The 12,416-nt window shown below is 49.5% G+C and overlaps 1 protein-coding gene across 1 annotated transcript in view; it reads left to right on the plus strand.

Annotated features, from left to right (window-relative positions):
• The window catches only part of Dscaml1 (DS cell adhesion molecule like 1), a 332,236-nt gene that overhangs the window by 316,680 nt on the left and 3,140 nt on the right, over window positions 1-12,416 (plus strand). Inside the window, exons 21-30 of the mRNA XM_026778910.1 lie at window positions 3,180-3,333; window positions 4,873-4,990; window positions 5,295-5,458; window positions 5,722-5,820; window positions 6,425-6,613; window positions 7,216-7,503; window positions 8,961-9,116; window positions 11,539-11,569; window positions 11,751-11,869; window positions 12,112-12,264. Of these exons, the coding sequence (XP_026634711.1) occupies window positions 3,180-3,333; window positions 4,873-4,990; window positions 5,295-5,458; window positions 5,722-5,820; window positions 6,425-6,613; window positions 7,216-7,503; window positions 8,961-9,116; window positions 11,539-11,569; window positions 11,751-11,869; window positions 12,112-12,264 (1,471 nt within the window). The remainder of the gene's footprint in view (window positions 1-3,179; window positions 3,334-4,872; window positions 4,991-5,294; window positions 5,459-5,721; window positions 5,821-6,424; window positions 6,614-7,215; window positions 7,504-8,960; window positions 9,117-11,538; window positions 11,570-11,750; window positions 11,870-12,111; window positions 12,265-12,416) is intronic.

The following is a 12,416-nucleotide window of genomic DNA, read 5'->3' on the forward strand; positions in this document are numbered from 1 at the left end:
AAGAAGAAGAAGAAGAAGAAGAAGAAGAAGAAGAAGAAGAAGAAGAAGAAGAAGAAGAAGAAGAAGAAGAAAAGAAAATTTGATTTCTTCACCCCCCAAGTGCTGGGATGACATGCGTGTGACACACACATGCACACACACACACACACACAGAGTTTACATGGTGCTATGGACTGAACCAAGGCTTTGTACACACTACACAGCAGTCTACCAATGAGCTTCGTCTCCAGCTCATTGTCCAAACACATAGTCTTGAGTGGTCATTATACATGACATATTTCACAAAGCCCCCCTCCCACCTCTAAGTATCGCTCCACTTTCTCCCTTATAAATAATACTTCCATAAACTTGCTTTGTGAAGCATTCAGGGACATGTGTACAGGTCGCTTTCCAGCAGCTTGAAGGCACATGTATGTGCCACAGAGCGCCCAGGCTCCTGAGCCTATACTGATTTCAGATTTGCTGTGGGCTTTGTTTTCATTTTTGCCCCTTATATTTTAGTCGTCTTATTTTAAATTTTCTTTCTTTGATTGCTATTAGGTTGCTCACTTGCAAATGTGTATTGGTTGTCTTTTTCTCTGAGTCACTTTGAATTCATATCCTGTGTTCATTCTTGCTATTTGGGTTGCTTGCACTTTTCTTATTGATTTGTAAGTGCTCTTCACATATTAAGGACAATAATAATTTTCTATTGTATAAATTACAATAGAATTGGTAGCCACCAATGCATGCATTTTGAATTTGTCTTAATGCATAATAACATTTCTTTTTTAAATAATTTGAATTTATCAATCATTTTCACTTTTGTTTTTTGCCTCTATAATTAGAAAGACATATAATTGTTTCCCTGTTGGGTTTTTGTATCATAGTTTTTTTTTTTCTTTAATTTCTTATCCACCAAGTCTTACTTAGAAGATACAAAAGTATGGTTTTAAAATAATTTCAAGGGATTTGTAGAGAAACCAAATTAAAGGGAAGGTACTGGAATCTTGGTAAGATGCTGATATGTCTCTAGATATGGAGGTTCAATACCTATAGTCCTAGCTCAGGGAAAGCTGAGCCTGGAAGTTCACCATCATCAGTTCAAGGCCTGTTTTGACTCCATCATGGTTCCAGGCCTATCTGTGTAACCTGTGTTCCAGGCAGGAGAGTGTAACCCTGTCTCTAAACACAAAAGCCAGGGCTTGGGGAGATGGCTCAGAGGATACAGTACCTCCTGCTATTCACAAGAAACGCAAGTTTAGCCCTCAGGAGGCCGAGGCAGGCAGATCTCTGTGAGTTCGAGGTCCCAGTGACAGACCCTGTGAGAGAGTGAGAGAGAAAACAAAACACAAGCAAATAAAAACGTAAATCACTCTGAGGGAAAAAATATCAAGTATTGGCTTCTGACCGCCCACACACTCACATACTCCCACACAAACACCCAGATACACAGACATGCAGGTGTACAGACTCAAACACACACAAAAAAACACAAGAAGATCTTCAAGGGGAAGACAAACTTCCTGCCCTGTGTGAACACAAATGTATTCTCAAGTACACAATGACGCACAAGCACATGCACCCAACGTCTATTCATACATGCAAGCATATACACACAAGCACACATGTGCACACACACACACACACACACACACACACACACACACACACACCTCTACACACACAGGAAACAAGCCCAAGGAACTGCATTCTGATTTTCAAATAATTGTGCAGTCTTTGCCTGAGGGTGACGCACAGCCCCGAGCAGGCAAGACTGTATGATTCCCAATTTGCAAAAGAACTAAGGCCCCTGTGGGGGTGGGGGGCCTCTCGCCACATGGGTTACAGGCCTGGTAAGAACAGCAGACACGAAAGCCATCGCACACGCCTACGGTTATGGACTGGCTTGAACTGTACCAGTCCCCAGGTGCCCTAGCTTAAAGGGCTCAAAGTGTCTCTGCACCTGTCCCTAGCAGGAATTGTGTTCAAGGTTAGACACAGCATTATACCCCAAGATGCTGCCAAGAGATCTGTGCCCATCATGAGGGTGCCCACACCTTCTCCCAACATTTTCCTTCAGAGGACCCGCATCCGAAACAGGAGGTTTCTTTTTTCCTGTCACAAATCGCTGGACTCCTCAGCTTTCCCACTGGCCATGAAGAATGTCCCTCGGTGGCATCCATCTCTCAGCACATGTGTGCATCCACACAGCCATGTGCAAGCGAGCCTGTGTACAAGAGCTCACGACTGCGGAGATAACTAATTACTCGCTCTCTCTGGCCTCAGGGCCCCCATCTGTTCCAGGGACTGTTCCCCCTCCTTGGACTTGCGCCCTGATCTCAGAGGGGCCCTAGCACTATCCTCTTCCCCCATTCCCTGCGGCTGGCCAAAAAATAAAATAAAATAAAACGAAATGAAAGTCAGCCCCATCCAGCCGATGCCAGGGAAGAGGCTGACGGGAGGTCTACAAACTAGCGCTTATCAAAAGCGCCTTCTCAAATTCATTTCAATATCTGAGCCTCTGGTTTCCAAGGCAACATAATCTTTTCATCAAAGCAACTGGTAAAACCACTGGGATCTGATATTGTTTTGTTGGCAACTTGTCAAAACTGTCATTTGGTTAAAAAAAAATGTTATAGATTTACGTAACCTACAAATATATATGGTGATCTATACCACTAATAATCGTTAATAAAGTGTGCCCAGTAAGACTCTCCCTGCTGCCGCTCTACCCCTTCCTGGGAAGGAAAGAGTGTGATTAGGTGGCAGGGCTAGAAGGCGGCTGAGCAGGGGACAGGCTGCAGGGCTGGCTGCAGCCCTAGCGAGGCAAAGGCAGTCATTTGACTTCTCCACAGAACCTTTCTTTGCATGTGGTTTTCCTGGGACCCCTCACCCTCCTTTCTCTGACTGCCCCTCGTCATTCACTCAAAATACCCATACCCGTTGGGTAGCTGCAGCTGCAGAAGCCTCTAGAACTCAGACAGGTAAACTGAGGCTGACCCAGAAATGCTGCGGGACTGGCACCATCAGCTCCCGGGGCTGAGCCCAGCACAGATGCTGTCCGCCGCCATTCTCAGGCTGGGAGAGAGCATGCTGGACAGAGACCTGGCTCCAGCCCCAGGCACCGAGGACAATGCCAGGCTGGGGTCCATGGCCTGGCTTCTGTTTCATACTGTGGCTCTGCCTCTGCCCCACAGGCTCCCAGCGAGTATGAGACAAGTCCAGAACAGCTCTTCTACAGGATCGCCCACCTGAACCGGGGACAGCAGTACCTGCTGTGGGTGGCAGCGGTCACCTCTGCAGGCAGAGGGAACAGCAGCGAGAAGGTCACCATCGAGCCTGCTGGCAAGGGTGAGAGGTCTGGGCCTGGGGCAGGGGTTGGTAGAAACTTCCAGAAGCTCATTTGCAGAATTCTGGTTCTTCCCAAACAGGGCTATGTCCCCTCCCCGCTACCTGTGACTGGCTGTGAGAAGCTGCCACTAGTCTCCCTTTTGCATGCGCCAAAGAATAGGCCTCTGCTGCCCCCTGACTCTAGGAAAGTCACACAACAGGCTACAGTCGGCCCGCTCTCACAGAGGCACCGAGGCTACAATGCAAAGTCTCCCCCAACTTGAGACCTTGGTCTTAGTACTCAGCTCCTGGAAGAGGTGTTTCTCGGGATGTGGAGTATGTCCTTGGGACTCCAGAGAGAGTCTCATGATGCAACCAGAAACAGCAGGCAGAAGGTTCTCTCTGTTAATGCTCTTTTATCCACCACCGGGGAACAAGACTATCTCAGGGCAGGCCTGGCCCGTCTCTGATCTGGACGTAAGGGATGGCATGGTCTGTAGGAACTCCCGTACTTTTAAGAGAATGACAGCCCTGAGGCCCCAACCCAAACCCCAGGATCAGTCACACAGTGGGACTATGGCTGTTTTCATCTTGGCTCAGGAGCAGAACTAACACCAGTGAACATCAAGTCTACCAGTGTCTCTGGTCCCCTGGGCCCTTCCCCCTGTCCCATCCCTCCCCCGTCAAGTTCACGCTCACCTGATTCTCTGGGCTAGGGTCTCAGTACTGGCCTGCCTTGACCCAGCCCCACCCTCTGGGATGAGAGCATTCCCCCCTGTTGGCCACAGAGGCAGAGCCAGCAAGCATCCATCTGAGAGTCTGTGGTAAGCCAGGGGCTCACACCTGCAACCTTCAGTTACTGTCAACCATCTATCCGACTGTGCGGTCTGACCATCTGAGACAGTTGAGATGTGCTGTGCTGTCCCTTGTAGCTATGAGTCAGAGCTCCTCACACACAACCATTCCAGCATCCTCACTTCCCCTCATTCTCCTCAGGACACCACCAACATTTCCCTGTCTCCAGGTTTCACCTTCTTTAGAAGGGAAGGAGCTTAGAGTCTGCCATCTTCCCAGGACAAGGTCCTAGGACCTGAGCTCTTGGCAGAAGTCTGACCCTGCCACTGTGGGCATTAAATACAACACACTCCAATACGCACACAAGCATTTCATGAGGTGGGACAGTTGAACACTACTGCACCTCCAGCACTCTTATATAAACTCACATAAGTACATAAGTACATACGTGTAAGCATATGTACACACATCCTCTCCTATCCAACTTGCCTTGTCCCTGCTAGAACACCATCACACTTAAATGGCCTGGAATCCTGGGAGGTCTTGTCACACACCATCTCCTCCAAAACTGGCAGACCCCAGATCCTGTCTGTTCTTCTCCTGAGCCCTGACACAGGAGCCCCATTTTGTCACAGGACCATCTCCACCAGTTTATCAAACAGTCTCCCCTGACTTGCATTGTTAATGTGGGGAGCCCTGTGAAAGACGCTAGGGAAACGGGAAGGGTTAAAAGGCAGGGTGACCCTCACATTCTCCTTGCTCTAGCCCCAGCAAAGATCATCTCATTCGGAGGCACTGTAACAACACCCTGGATGAAAGATGTCCGGCTGCCTTGCAATTCCGTGGGAGACCCAGCCCCAGCTGTGAAGTGGACCAAGGACAGGTATGTGACAGGCCCTGGAGGGGTGGCACAGCTCCTGTGCAATGGAAAGCTGCTTGGTCATCCCTCTGCCCTGTGGCAGTTCTACAGGGCATGTGACACTCTTCAGATGAGTTTGCCCCTCCCCCAGTCGATAAATTTCCTTGGGAATCACTGGAAATTCTTGGGAAGTCCTGAACAAAGGCCCAGGAACCCCAGATCCTCTGAAACCTCCTCCTGCCCCTCTTCTATGTGCCCCCACACTGCGGGGAGTGCCCCAGCCCTAGGGAGTATGTGCCATAACCCATGCCCCCTCCTCGTCTGGCAGTGAAGACTCAGCAATCCCCATGTCCTTGGATGGACACCGGCTCATCCACACAAATGGCACGCTGCTGCTTCGTGCTGTGAAGGCTGAGGACTCGGGTTATTACACCTGCACGGCCACCAACACTGGTGGCTTTGATACCATCATCGTCAACCTGCTGGTGCAAGGTGAGACTCTGCAAGGCAGGTGGTTCAAGTGGCAACAGAGACAGGAATTCCATCCTGTTAAAGAGACTGGATGACCAAGAAAGCCAACCCTGGGTGTTGGGAGGCAGAACTTGCTGGAACCAAGGTGGGAAAAGGAGAGGAGGGAGGAGTAACGGGAAGGGATAAGGAAGGGCCAGTCCTTCCTGTCATGGCCCTCAGTACCTCCATCGTTGCCACGGGATTTGCCTTTTTTCCACTGACCGCTGGTGGCTTTTTTCTCACAGTTCCCCCAGACCAGCCCCGCCTCACTGTCTCCAAAACCTCTGCCTCTTCCATCACTCTGACCTGGATTCCAGGGGACAATGGAGGCAGCTCTATCAGAGGTAAGGAGGGGTCTGGATCGGGAGGAGAGGAAATTCTGGAGTCCCAGGGCAAGAGAAGAGCTATTTCTAATACTTGGTCTCGTAATCCTGAGGGAAGATCAGGAGGGTGATTCAGAACAGGAGGTACTCGGGTGCACATGGAAAGTACTCCCACCCCCTCCATCTGGGATCGGAGCACATTGAAAGTGTTTTCCTCTCCAGGCCTAGGTTTCTCAGTCTTTCAAAGCAGACAAACATGACGTCAGTGCCTCTCAAATAAGAGTGTTTGTGACTCAGCAGAGATCTTGTAAGGATGCAGCTCAGGCTTCCATCGTCTGAGGTGGGGCTAAGAGCGTATTTCAGGAAGGCTCTTCCCAAATGGGGACACTGCTGGTCACACTCCCTGCCCCTCGTAGGTCAGTGTCTTAGGCCTGCCAGCTCTCTAACCCTAATGCCAGAGCTATGGAGGGACCCAAACTCACCCAGCTCTAGACAGGAAGGCCTCCAGCTCTGCATCTCATTTGCATATGCCCTCCCCTATGCCCTCTGTTGGAGTCCAGGCTGGGTTTCTGCTGCCCAGCCGGCCCTTCTCTGCTTTGCCCACTTGAGCATACCCCTCCTGCAGGCTTCGTGCTGCAGTACTCAGTGGATAACAGTGAGGAGTGGAAGGATGTGTTCATCAGCTCCAGCGAGCGCTCCTTCAAGCTGGACAGCCTTAAGTGCGGCACGTGGTACAAGGTGAAGCTGGCAGCCAAGAACAGTGTGGGCTCTGGGCGCATCAGCGAGATCATCGAGGCCAAGACTCACGGGCGGGGTGAGGCTGGGCCAGGAGTGGCGATGAGGAACAGGGCTCAGGAGGGAGGCGGGTGGGATGGTGAGCCCACAGCAGTGGGCAGAGAATGGCTATCACAGGGAAGAGGAGCCAAGAGCATAGGGGACTAGAGGGAGGAGACTCAGCCTTGTTCCCATCACCAGCATCTCGGTATACTCTCATCACCAGGAGAAACTGGTCTGGACCAGGGTGGGGGTGGTAACTGGCAGGCACAGCACCCAGTTCAGTCCCCAGCTCCACATAAACTGTAATCCTGGCTCGTGGAGGTAGAAGCAGGAGAATCAGAAAATCAAGGTCATCTTTGTCTATAGAGAGAGTTAGAGGCCAGCCTGGGCTACCTAAGACCTTGATTAAGAGATTCTACTTCCTTACCAGGAGGGTCCCAGGGTTGGCACTCTTCCTTCCTCTCACCTATCACCTTCAATGCGGGGACCCCCACTCTAGGGCCTTTCCCCCTCTCATTTCCCCACTTCTGGGGTACTCTGCTACAACCTCAGCTGCCCCAAGAAAAGCCATCTCAGATAGATGAAGAATCTCTTTTTTCTATCTCCCCCTAACCTATCTCTCCCCTTCCGGTCCCCCAGAACCCTCCTTCAGCAAAGACCAACACCTCTTCACCCACATCAACTCCACACACGCTCGGCTTAACCTGCAGGGCTGGAACAATGGGGGCTGCCCCATTACGACCATTGTCCTGGAGTACCGGCCCAAGGGGACCTGGGCCTGGCAGGGCGTCCGGGCCAATAGCTCTACAGAGGTGTTTCTGACAGAGCTTCGGGAGGCCACGTGGTACGAGCTCCGCATGAGGGCTTGCAACAGCGCTGGCTGTGGCAACGAGAGCGCCCAGTTTGCCACCCTGGACTACGATGGCAGTGAGTCGGAAAGGATGGGATGGGACAGCTCCAAGGTTCCTAAAGAGATGAACAAATAAGAAACGGACAGGAGTAAACCCAGGGTAGAGGGCTACGGAGCAAGACAGAGAGACCAGCAGATTGGTAGCAGGTGGGTAGTGGGTAGATCTACTGGTGGCCAGGCCTGAGAGGCAGAGGAGTCTTTAATGCAGTTCTTGCTGTCCATTGCTTCAGGGAGGTGGAGTGGGAGAGGTAAGCCAAGATGGAACTGTGGCCCTGCCTTCTGAGGACTCTGCTAGCAGAGTGTACTGGTCAAGATAGTCAGCCTGTTCTGCAGTAGCAAATACCAAGAGGCTGGTGGCTCCTCCACCCAGTGAAGAGTCTCTTGTTCTGATAAAGTCCTGAGAAAGCTGATTAGCTACCACCTGTTAGCTACACCACCTTAAACATGGCCCTTTCCCCAAGAAAAAGGGCACATTAATTCTTAACTGCCTTCAATGGACATGCATGTGCTCATGTGTTCTGGGGACCAAACCCAGGTCTTTGCTCTAGTTAGGAAAAAAAAATCATCACTTCTTTTTCACCCTCTGTTGTTCCAAATAATCATGTGACCCTAAGCTAGCTGCAAGGAAGTCTGGGAAATATATACAAGAGCATAGGTGAGCACCTAACTGATGTCTGCTTCATGAGGATGCTTTACACACACACACACACACACACACACACACACACACACACACACACACTGGCAAAAAAGAAAGTTAAACTCTTAGGTGCCAATTGTCACAAGCTTAAGTTAAGTCTACCTACATACTAGGAAAACAGAACAATAGCAGTCTTCAGGGGATAGGCCCCAATAAGAAAGTCTTCTAGTAGAAGATGACTCTTAAGCCAGCTTGGAAAACAAGCAAGGATCAAGGACCGGGGTTTTGCAGAGGGTTATTTGGATAGAGTCTGTCATCGCCCTCCTGCAGGCACCCAGGGACACACAAATGCTGCTTGTGGTGGGAGTAACAGAGACAGAGTGAGATGGTGGGGAGATGAAGGAGTTACTCTTCATCAGGAGAAGGATCTTCAACAACTCCTGACTGATCTCCTTGTTTTGTTCCCCCAATACCCAATGGATGTGGGATGTAATTCCACCAGCACTTCCTACCTCCCACCCCCCAACTCCCACCCCCCATACCCTAGGATTATACATTAAACCTCGCCATGCAGAAAAAATAATCCTGAGAGAGGATCAGGAAAATTCTAGAACAGAACCAGAAAGTCATTAATAAAACATAAAAGCTACGTAACTGCTACTGGCTGTCCTGATGGGACATTGTCCTGAATTCTGATTCAGGGAAGCAGAGGGGAGGGTTACAGCTTTGGACTGGGAGGTGAGGGGGGGGCGGTCAGAGACCAAGGACAACAGGCTTCCCCACACATGGGACTCTGTCAGCTCACAGCACTGATCTTTTCTCTCCCTCACTCAGGCACCATCCCGCCCATCAAGTCTGCTCAAGGTGAAGGGGATGATGTGAAGAAGCTGTTCACCATCGGTTGCCCTGTCATCCTGGCCACCCTAGGGGTGGCCCTGCTCTTTGTTGTACGGAAGAAGAGGAAGGAGAAACGGCTGAAGAGGCTCCGAGGTGAGGGGCTTTTCTATCAGCTTCCAGGGAGAGAGGTGGTGACTCCCGGTCATACTGGCCACCCTTCAGTGGACCACAGAAGAACCTAGGCAGGAGACCAGGGCGTGTGTGCCCTCAGAGGAAGACCTGCCACTCAAACCTTCTTAAGTCTCCTTAATCGTTCATAGCTTTCTCCTTTTATAGCCCCAGGATTTTGTGCCTGCACCACCTAGGGCTGACGTTTATACAGGTCCACACTGGTAAAGCCATATTGGTTATTAACATATGGTTATTAACATATGCAAACAGTTCCATGTCATTAGCAAACACATCTCTCTAAAACTCTGTTCAATTCCTGGCCAGGAAGTTTACATGTTTTGCCAAATGTTAATATTTTGGATATTATCCCCTTCCAACACCATAGTCTGGCATAAATGAATCTGGTGTTTCTTGATTGTCCCAGGACCTAGTACAGTATCTAGCACCTACTAGCTACTTCATATGCTTGCTCACTCCCTGGAAAAATATTTGAGTCTCATGCAGAGCAGATACTATTGAAGGATAGAGATGTAAGGTGAAGAAGTGACAAGTCATATTCTTATAGAGTTCTCTGTTTAATGGGAGAAGCCAGGAGACAACAGTAACACAGAAGAGGGAATTACTAACCTCTGCATGGCATTCGGGACCAGAGGGGAGGGAAGAATGGATCATTCAGTGAATAGCTGTGTGAATGAGTCCTTAGATAGTTAGATGAATGAATATATGGTTGATATAAAGATTTCTAAATACAAGAATGAATAGATAAATGGTTTAATGATGGTTTGAATACATAAATGGTTGATTGGTTTGGTGGATGGGAGGATGGGTATTTTGATAGATAACAGGTAACAATTTGATGCATGGTATACCCATCCATATAGTTGGATAAAAGAATAGCTGGATGGTGGGATAATTACATAAATGGTTGGGTGGGTGGTTGCATAGTGGTGTGGCTAGTTGGATGTATAAATGGAAAGATGTTTGGATATTGAATGCATTGTTGCGTAGATGAGTCAATAGTTGGAGTGCTGTTTGGGTAGATGGTTAAATAATTAGATGAGGATCCTGGGACTATAGATCAGTGGGAAGAATGCTTACCTCGCATACATGTGCGCTGGGGTTTGATCCTCAGCACTGCAGAAGCTAGGCATGATAGTATACACCAGTAAAACCTAGCACTTGAGAGGCTAGGGCAGGAGAATCAGAAATTTAAGATTATCCTCAGCTTCAAAGGGAGTTCAAGTTTGAGAATAATTCAGAATTTATGTGTGTCTCAAAAAACAAAAAAAAAAATAGTTGGCTGCACTGATAGTTGAATCAGTGGATGGATGATGGATGGATATTTTTTCCTTTTTTGCTTTCTTTTTAAATTTTATTTATTTGTTTTCCAATCCCAGTTCCCCCCTCCCTACTCTCCTCCCATTCCTCCCTTTCCTCATCCCACCCCTAATCTGCTCCTCAGAGAGGGTAAGGCCTCCCCTGGGAAGTCAGCTAAGTCTGTCCCATCACCTCGTTGAGGCAGGATCAAGGCCCTCACCCCCTCCGTGCCTAGGCTGAGCGAGGTCTCTCTCCATAGAGAGTGGGCTCCACAAAGTCAGTTCATGCATTAGAGTTAGATCTTGGTCCCACTGCCAGTGTCCCCACACACTGCCCAAGCCACACCCTTGTCACCTGTACTCAGGAGGCCTAGTTCAGTTGTCAGTCTGGAGTCAGTGATCTACCACTAGCTCCAGTCAGCTGATTCTGTGGGTTTCCCCATCATGGCCTTGACCCCTTTGTTCATATTGTCCCTCCTCCCTCACTTTGTTTGTGGTCCGGGAGCTCTGCCCAGTGATTAGTTGTGGATCTCTGCATCAGCTTCCATCTGTTTCTGGAGGAGGATCCTAGCTTCACTAGGGTTGTAAACTGTAGGCTGGTTATCCTTTGCTTGATGGCTGGGTGAATGGTTGGGTGGACAGTTAGGTAGATGGATGTTTGGATGCAGGTGTACCACTATCTCCACTTTGACTGATCGTTTTTAGCTTCTTCTGTGCTCTGATACATTAGATAGACCCTTTGATTTCCCTCTCCTCCAGGATCATCACCTAAGAGTCCCAGTGAGATTCAAAGCCCCATTCTCTATGGAGAGATAACTTGTTCAGTCTAGACATAGGAAGAGCTCTCTATTAGATGGGGGCCGGGGAGGATCTGGGGGCGGGGGCTAAGAAAGGAGAGCCCGACCTAAGCCAACACCAAACTGGGAACAATTAAATCTTATCATTGCTGTCTTGTGGGTCTTTACCTTGCTCCTTCCACTCCGTAGACCACTGCCATTTTAGACACTGTCCTCTTCATCACATGGCTCTTTCCGTCCTCCTGCTTGAACTCCATTCTCACCTAGCTACCTCTCTCTACTGTTTTGCAGATGCAAAGAGTTTGGCAGAAATGCTGATAAGGTCAGTGTCTTTTAGCTGTTTTCTCTTTGTTCCCCTCTCCCTGACCCCCCCATCCTGATCCCTCAATTCCCTTATTATTGGAACCACCAAAGAGGTGTCTAATGTCCCTTTGCTCTGAAAAGTCCCTTGCCCCAACCTTCTTTGGCTCCTGAGTCACCCACTTCCTTTCCTTCCTCCACAGCAAGAACAATCGAAGCTTTGACACCCCTGTGAAAGGGCCACCCCAGGGTCCACGGCTCCACATTGACATCCCCAGGGTCCAGCTGCTCATTGAGGACAAGGAGGGCATCAAGCAGCTGGGTGAGTGACCTGCTCTAGGTGTGCTTCCCCCAAAGCCACAACCCATAGAGGTCAATGCAAGCCTCATGGCATGCCAGGGTTCTAGCTGCAGCCCCGCCCACTCAGCAGCCCCGGAATTCACTGCAGCTCTTCTCAAGGGCCAATGGAGAGAGCTGCTGGCCTCTCTGGATCTGGTATTCAGCACTGGATAAAGACAAAGAAAAACTGGCGGAGGATTTCAGGTGATTTCTTTCTCCCTTTAGGAGATGACAAGGCCACCATCCCCGTAACCGACGCTGAGTTCAGCCAAGCGGTCAATCCACAGAGCTTCTGTACTGGTGTCTCTCTGCACCACCCAGCCCTCATCCAGAGCACAGGACCCCTCATCGACATGTCAGACATCCGGCCAGGAACCAGTATGCATTAATCACAGAGGCAGTCCTATGGGAGTTGGGGATCACTCAGCATGGGGTAGAGTTTTGATTTAAAAAAAATAGAAAGAAAGAGAGAAAGAGAGAGAGAGAGAGAGAGAGAGAGAGAGAGAGAGAGAGAGAAAGAAAGAAAGAAA

This window comes from Microtus ochrogaster, chromosome 5 (genome assembly GCF_000317375.1).
Source record: "Microtus ochrogaster isolate Prairie Vole_2 chromosome 5, MicOch1.0, whole genome shotgun sequence".
Taxonomy (NCBI): domain Eukaryota; kingdom Metazoa; phylum Chordata; class Mammalia; order Rodentia; family Cricetidae; genus Microtus; species Microtus ochrogaster.